Source organism: Oryzias latipes, chromosome 11 (assembly GCF_053564925.1).
Source record: "Oryzias latipes strain Hd-rR chromosome 11, Olatipes_Hd-rR_3.1".
NCBI classification, from domain to species: domain Eukaryota; kingdom Metazoa; phylum Chordata; class Actinopteri; order Beloniformes; family Adrianichthyidae; genus Oryzias; species Oryzias latipes.
Window position 1 is genome coordinate 5,403,759 of NC_136247.1, and position 8,356 is coordinate 5,412,114.

General features: G+C 38.4%; 1 protein-coding gene across 1 annotated transcript in view; it reads right to left on the reverse strand.

The window, feature by feature from the left end:
- pard6gb (par-6 family cell polarity regulator gamma b) overlaps nt 1-7,340 on the reverse strand; it is a 43,103-nt gene extending 35,763 nt beyond the window's left edge. Inside the window, exons 1-2 of the mRNA XM_004074241.5 lie at nt 6,830-7,340; nt 210-432 (exon numbers count right to left, since the gene is read on the reverse strand). Coding sequence (XP_004074289.1) covers nt 210-432; nt 6,830-6,901 — 295 coding nt within the window. The 5' untranslated portion in view covers nt 6,902-7,340. The remainder of the gene's footprint in view (nt 1-209; nt 433-6,829) is intronic.
- Between the last annotated feature and the right edge of the window lie 1,016 nt (nt 7,341-8,356).

The window sequence follows — 8,356 nt, forward strand, 5'->3', positions numbered from 1 at the left end:
AAAAAGCCTCAAGGCAGGAATTACCAGATGAAGAAATACTCTGTGGGGAAAGGTGGTTTAATCACAAAGATTGCTGCAGATGATGCAGCTACAAAGAAGCTGCGGGCACGGTAATTGCAGAGGATTTTGAGACAGTTGTAAAGATAGGCCTAATGAATGTCGATTGCCTTAAAACCGGATTAAACAAGGTGATAGTTAAGAAAGTGTACCTTGTCTCTGTATGAATATCCTGAGGAGTGGATGAGCAGTCGACACCGCTTTGCAAAAGTTGTCGTCGTTGTTTATCGGCAGCAGGTCCCCATGGACATCGGCATAGCCAATCATCATCTCCATATTAGCAATGCGGTGAATGTGCAAAAGGAGCTTGTAGAACTCCTCGAACCTTCCAGGTTTGACCCGGTCCACTGAGAACCGGCGAAACTCTGCTCCATACTAAACAGAGAAAGGGAAAAAAAGGCAGGATAAGGATGGAGGACATCAAAGAGGATACATTACAAGCACGAGAGTGAGAATCGGGGTGAGAGGGTACATGTTCATTGAGCATGTGGAACTCAAATATTATAGAACCGGCAAGTTTCCATCAAAAGACCAAATCTTACAGTTTGCAAAACTACGTTGAGCAAAGCTTAAGCATTTTCTAATAAATCCACAACACAATACCAGGGAATGTCATCCTCAGGGTGAAAAAGGAAGTGTTTCGTTACAAGCACCAGCAGGACCAGTATGACCGTTTTGAAACAAGGAAGCAGTATTACATGTTCACAGGAGTTATATAGTTGATGATTCTCCTTCCACTCAACCAGTACCTGATAAAAGAAAAAGGACTAAAAATCAACTGCAGGATTAAGAATACATTTAAAGTTACTTCAAGGCATAAAATAGTTCTATGGATTCTTTTAAAACCCTATAAATCTTTCAGTTTATATATAGTGTTCCCTCCCTATATTGTGGCTCACCTTTTGCAGTATGGCCGTTTTGCAAAATGAATTTCCGTGCATGCTTCTTTTTTTGTTTTAAAGAGCATACAGTATTCTGCGTCCTGATTGGCTGTTAACTTTGTCAACCTCTTTTGCTTGCCATGTCTGCTGTACAGAATGCGTCGAGTTTGCCTGATCTACATAAATGTTCTATCGCGATCAAAGCTTTGTTTTCATTCTATTTTACTGGACTTATATTTCTATGAAGGTTTGAACCTTGAGAGTTTAAGCAAGAGAAAAGTGTGAAAATGTTCACGTATGTGTATATATATATAAAAAACCCAGGAGCTCTGGGACGGCTTGTTTTGCAGAAAAAAAGAAAAGTTGGTTGATTGCAATACAATAGACAGTAGTCGCTCTACTCTCTTTGAACATTAGATACAGGCCTCCAACAATTGTGTGTGAGCTTTCCTGTCGAGGTCACTGACATACAAATGACTAGAGGTCATGGTGGTCATCAACAGCTTAGGTACAAAACCGCAGCCCTGCCGACTCCAGTCTGAGTCCCAGTGGTTATGTATGGCCTCAAACTGTCGCTTGGTAGAGTAATCATAAAGTCACACAACAGGAAGCTCACATAAAGAGAGCCGAGTTGCGATTCATGACAGAAAAGAGGAATCCTCAGAGCCGAGGAAAGATATGGAACAGTGATTGACAAAAAGGATGGGGAGGAGGACAAAGTCTTTACTTAGACGATGACTTAAATTTAAGGAGAGATGTGCTGGAAGATGGCAGGTGGGCAGAAGCCCTCAACAGGGGCAGGAGGTGGAACGGTTGGCGCCCCAGCAGGTACAAAAACATCAATGGAAAATGACACAACACCCTTCCAAACAGGTTTCATCCGTGCTTAAAAGAGGTTTTTAGCTATTTGAAAAACTAATTTCACGATTAGCCTATAATTACCTCAGTGACACCCGAGCAAATGGCTTCAAAACTACCAGCTAACCCATTCAAGCATCAGTAGCTTTAGTCAGTCCTCTGATTGCAGAAGTTCTCGTACTGTACTTGACGATAAGTGTGAACAATCTGTTTTTACATGCAGAACTCAGCCGCTGGGTATAAGCAAGTCTGAACATGGGCGGAATAGTGGCAGGCTTCAATGCCAAGAATAAATCGCTACAAAGCTGACATCACTCGTCCTCCCGGCCTATTAGGGCAAAGTGACTTCTGACAGGCTGAAACACGTTGGAAGCCTTAAAACTGAACAAAAGGAAAGAAGGAAGAAGCAGCCTTATCTCTGGGGCTGACACTGCCTTTTCCTCTTCCTACAGAATCGAGTTCAGAACATCAGCAGAAAGATTTTTGAGAAAACTAAACTTGATTTGCTCCAAAGGTTTTAAAATTTAAAGACTCATTCCAATGAAAATTCTTTTTTTTGGTGTTTTTAACAAGTTCTTGTGGCATTTTTCTGAAAATGGAGAAAATTTAACCTAAAATTGTCCTTCTGAGTATTTTATTCAAAACGTGACCAGATACAGATGAAAAAACGCCATTTGAAAAAGATTGTTTTTGTGACATAGAAAATACGCCAAGCTCCCTGCTCTGCTCCATTCTGATGCATCCACTCATAGACGACTTGATCCATAAACGTCGTTGTTATCCTTGTCTGATCTAGCATCCGGCTCAAAACTGAACGACTGGGTTGCTTTTATACTGCTCCCTATTTTTTTTCACCACTCATGTTACGTTGAGGTTGTGAGAGGCTCTAATAAGCTAACGTGTAAACAGATGAGTGACGGGAAGTGGGGGCAGGCTTACGCCACGCCAACAGTCCTGCCCACGACTCAGAGGTGAATTTCTAATTAACTACTGCCGATCTGCAGAAACTATGTCCTAGAAAAAGGACACAAGTTTTTCAAATGTTGGGTAAAAATGGCCAGTAAATAAATAAATAAATAAATTCACTGCTTTTTTAATAGATCAAATGATGACTAGAGTGGGACTTCAACAGAAAAGGATAATGGCTAAATAAAGATAGGTTAACAGAATGTGTGGTGTCAGGGGTGGGACTTCCATCCAATCCCTGACATCCCAGGGTACTTTGTGATAAGAGCCCTTGTGAGAGAAACCAGCACCTGTCTTGGCTGAGGCTCCACAACAGGCAGCCAGACACCTCCAATGTTATCCTTGATAAGCTTATCACTGAGAGTTTCCTTTAAGGAAAAGCAAACGTTAACCACCGAGAGGGAGCATCAAGAGAACAAAGCCACCCACGAAAAAATAACGAAAAATAATGCAGGGAAAAAAATATTTTTCAATGGACAAATTAACAAAATCTTTGTGATCAAATGGGTTTTGTGCATTTCTAACTGTATTTTCTAACTGTATTTTCTAACATTCTAACTGTATGACCCTGTATTTAACCAAACCCCACCATGACTTAATTGGAAACCTGCAGCAAAATTTATCCATTCCATTCCAAGCTGGACTACAAATGTCCTTCAAAGAGTGACTGATCTTACTCCAACGTGGGACTTTAGTCCATAAGATTAAAAAAATATGACTTTTTAATCAAAATTCCTTCTTCATTGGTCTCATTAAAGTTATTTTGACCATCCTCCACTGGGAAAAGGCTTGATCATGGAAGAGTCAGGACTCATAGAGCAGATTATATCTCCTCTTTTCTTTTTTTTCAGAATCGCCTTAATGTCCTCCCAGAAGAGCTGCAGGAGGTTGCAAGGAAATGTGAGGTCGAGGGATGTCCCTGTAATCTACTCCCACAGAGAATTCATGTATAATTAAGAAAAACAGAGCTTCCACTTTTATTTGCTTTCTCTTAAACTAACAAAAAGAGCCAAGTGTTGCCCAGGTTTTCGGCAAATTAGCTCAGATTAGACTGAAATTTATTTAATCTGAGCTGGTTAGGCAAGTATAAAAAAGTTTGGCCACACTGAGGTGGTATTCAAAAGAATAAATTGTCATGCTTTAAGATTCTTACTTATGGAAGTTCCCCTAAAATAAAGCATATTCTAGCTGTTTGAGGGTTATTTTACACCACCAATGAAGTCTATCAGATAAATACAGTGACTGTGATAGAAAAATAAGATATCCGCTTGAAGCCTGCTTAGAAAAATGTTACATATATTTATAGAAACATACGACGGAGTTTTAGGGCCACGGTGAGGAAAAAAAATTCTGGCCAACGTGGCGAGATTAAAGTCGTCATGTCGACTTTAATCTCGTCATGACGAGAAAAAACTCGACACAAAGTTTCGAGAAAAAACTCGTCTTGTCGAGATTAAAGTCGAAATAAAGTTTCGAGATTAAAGTCGCAATGTTGCGCGCGAGCGAAAAAAACTCATAAATTTACGAGATTATTGTGGAAGTGAGCAGCATGCAGAGCAGCAGGTGAACGCCGTGCAGCCGCAGAGCAGACCGACTAAACTTTGTTGAACAGGTGAGCTGAATGTTTATTGATAACGTTCCAAATGTCTGGAAGCTCATTTGTTTGATTTACAAGTTATTAAAGTTTTATTTATTGATGGTTGGTTTGCAGGATCACTGCAGCCCGATGAAGCCGTCATCGGGTGTCCCTGCAGCTGTTTGCTTGAATCCTTTCTTCCTCCACCAAAGACCAGATCTCTACGTTTGTGTGATGCTTCCGTCTGAGGAGGAGAAGCACTTTTTGCCTTTTTCAACGTTGTAATGCTAATAATAGACTATTTTCATTCATCTTTGTTTTTAATGATCAAACGGGTCGCTTCATCTGCAGGAGGGGGCGTATGTAACACTGTTTACTTCCGCATTGGTGATCGGATGACAGGTTCATGACGTAATGTGACAGATGAACTTCAGGTTATGTGAATGAAAAGGAGAATAAAGGCTGCAGCGGTCCTCTACACCCAAACGTGTCTCTGAGCTCCTTATTTTACATATGAAAGTCCGCTTTACTGACACCGAACCCCGGAAAGACTGCTACACGGAAAATAATCTGATTTTGAGTCGCCAAAAGACTCAGAATCTCTTTGTTTTAAACCTATAATCCTGAAATAAAGCTTCACAAAAGGCTCCACATATTTCCTCTTCAAGCTAGGCTCCGATAAACAGACAACTTCGGGGTTTTCTCCTTGTTAATCTATGACTTTTTTCCCGTAAATTTACGAGTTTTTTATCTCCTAATAAAATTTCTTTTTTTTGGTGGCCATAAAACTCTGTCGTAAACTCTTAAATACAAAGCCACTAGCTCACTAACATTAGCCATAACACAGAATATTCCTGAAAGACTCAACTTCACTGCTCGCGCGCAACATTGCGACTTTAATCTCGAAACTTTATTTCGACTTTTATCTCGACAGGACGAGTTTTTTCTCGAAACTTTGTGTCGAGTTTTTTCTCGTCATGACGAGATTAAAGTCGACATGACGACTTTAATCTCGTCATGTTGGCCAGAATTTTTTTTCCTCCCCGTGGCCCTAAAACTCCGTCGTAGAAACAAGACGTTTGTTTGTATAGCAAATTTAACACACCACAAAAACTCTAAATTTTAAAGAATGTTTCTTATCCCTGCATTTTTAGTTCTAAAATAATTATAGGGATTCTACTTCTGTTGACAAAGATATTTAAACAGAAAAGCCAATCATAACAAAACCACGTGGCAGACATGTTTATTTTTATGCTGCTTTAGCAAATGGATTCATGCCACTTATTTCCTTTCATGATCCTGCATGCTGTTCCTGGGACGGAATTTGGTTTGATGGCATAAAATAAAAATTGAGAATCTGAACCAAAAATTACAAAAAGTAATCGTGAAGGTTGAGTTTTGTCCGAACGAAAAAAGAAAAAAAAGGGGGGGGGGCAAAACTTGTGACGCAGTGAGTGAGTAATCCCAGCAATAATGCAAACATTTAAAACCACAAACAAATCATGGGCAGGTACACTCCCAGACAAGATATCAAAAGTCAGTTTGAAAAGATGTCATCCCAGGTTGTTTTTAGGGTCAATCCTGCAATAGCGGCCTGCTATCCGCCACCTATCAGAGGATCTGCTAACCATCTCACAGCAGGTCAGGTCGTGACCCCAGCACCCCACTAAAACTGTCTGGACAAAGATGAAAAAGTAAAAGCTTCTCTTAATAGAATAGGATTTTTCAGACATCCCAATTAGCTGTCAAAGCAGATCTACGGTCCTTGAAAATAAAAATAAAAATCAATAACGACTCCTGGTTAAATTCTACATTAGAAATTACTAAAAACAACATTTATTCAGAAAAGTAATACTTTTTTGGTAGTAATTAAATAAAAAGTCACACTTTTTATTTGCTTTTTTCAAAGGGGGAGGAAAACAAGTTTTCTTCCATCAGTTCCCCATTTAAAAAAAAAAAAATACAATTATTTTGATAGGGAAACCCCATATATAAACTAGCTAAGCTAATATCAAAGTGGAGCTTTCATAAACGACTGCAGCCAATTACATAACTGGGATTATTACACAGCCTGGATTATTACACACTGCGGACAATGCGGACTGCTAACACTAATTTGAGTGAACCAACTTGATTAAACTAGTTTAAATCGTAACTGTAGGGTTAGCATGTAAAATTACCGTATGGCTAAAGCCAGGATTTGCTGCAAAACTGTCAAACAAGTTTTTTTTTTCACTCTGGAGCTACACAATGACAATCTGCCAGCAAGATAGTTTTTTTTAAATCATCACATAATACTAAAAAACCAAAACTCTAAAAACTTGTGACTAAAACAAAACAAAACAAAACCAAAAACGATGTCCGTGTCCATAAAGAAAAATGTACGACAGCGAGTACAGCTCCCGAAGATCCGTTACAGGACAAACAAGAACTTGTATTTTCGCTCCCAATCCCATTTTTCCTGTGAGTTCCCGTTCTCTCTCCCACTCACCTTGCTTTTCACTTCCACGGCGTTACAGTCGATGTGTCGCAAAGGCTGTGATTTATTAAAACTCCGATTCATTTTCTTGTGGTTGTAGTTTAAAGAGAATCCACACACACCAAAAAAAAAAAAAAAAGTTCAGCCGCCTCTGCCCGTAATGAGTGGGGCTCCGTTTCTCTGGCTTCTGCCGAAAATATCAGTCTTCTACTACCGCCTGCAGATATGAGGGTTTTTGTCTAAAGCTTCTCGTTCAAAAGCCGTTATTAAAACCAACTCTGCCCCGTCAAACGCGAGGGAGGACTGCGCCGTGGAAAAGATGGGAAGCGACTGACCGCGCTAAGTTGAGAATGCAAGTTTTGAAATGACATCAGCCCTCAGAAAAAAAAGCATCATGTTGCATTCAAGACCTGCTCGTAAATCATAGCTTCCTCGCAGCCACACCAATGATGTTCAAGTACTGCTAGTTAGAATAAATATGTACAGAAAGCGAATAGCAATGTAAATATAGCTTACCTGAAGTACACTATAGAATCTTAGTGCAATAATTATTCTAAATCCAGACAAAAATTGCGTAAAATGGACTAACAACGTCATGACGTACTTTTGCTATGACGCAGGAGCTACACAGATTAGCAATTAGGTTTTTTTTTTAAAAGAAAAACGAACATGCACAAAGGGACACAAAATACTAAATAATATTTTAGTTATTTTCCTTTTTAAGCACAATTTAGGTTCTAAACATTTATAGAAGACTAGTAGAATCAAACATGCAGAAGGCCTATGGCTTGATTTTGCTAAGTATATTTCATTTAAACATACCATTTCATTTGTCTTTGCAGCTGTGTTCATGGTTTGGTAGTGAACTTCTAAATCTCATTATGAATGAATGAGACTGCAAAAAAAAAAAACAAAAAGATAAAAAAAATATTGATGCTTCAAAACTATCTAACCGCCCAAGAAACTTCTATCTCTTGTTATCTTCATTCCATAACATTGAGGTGAACACAACCTGCAACCTAAAAAATATCACACCTTGTAGAACTTTACTAACAATCATCTTAATATTTTAAACATGGCAAAAAAAAAAAACATTCAAGTGAAACCAGAACTTTTAGACTGCTTGAACCATGCAATGGTGGATGTTTTTTTTATTTATCGTCCTGTGGTCATGTGGCGTTTTCTTTAATTGTGTATATGTTTTTTTTTTTTTTTACCTAGCAACAACTTATTTATAATTTTCTGTTTTTAGTAATGCACTTTTGGGGTATATTTTTTGTATGTATTATTTAATGTTGTTTTAGTCGTACATGTTATAATGGCAAATTGTTGTTTTAATGTATAAAAGCACTCTAAATGTCATTGTACCAGACATAATGACAAAAAAGATCTATCTATCTATCTATCTATCTATCTATCTATCTATCTATCTATCTATCTATCTATCTATCTATCTATCTATCTATCTATCTATCTATCTATCTATCTATCTATCTATCTATCTATCTATCTATCTATCTATCTATCTATCTATCTATC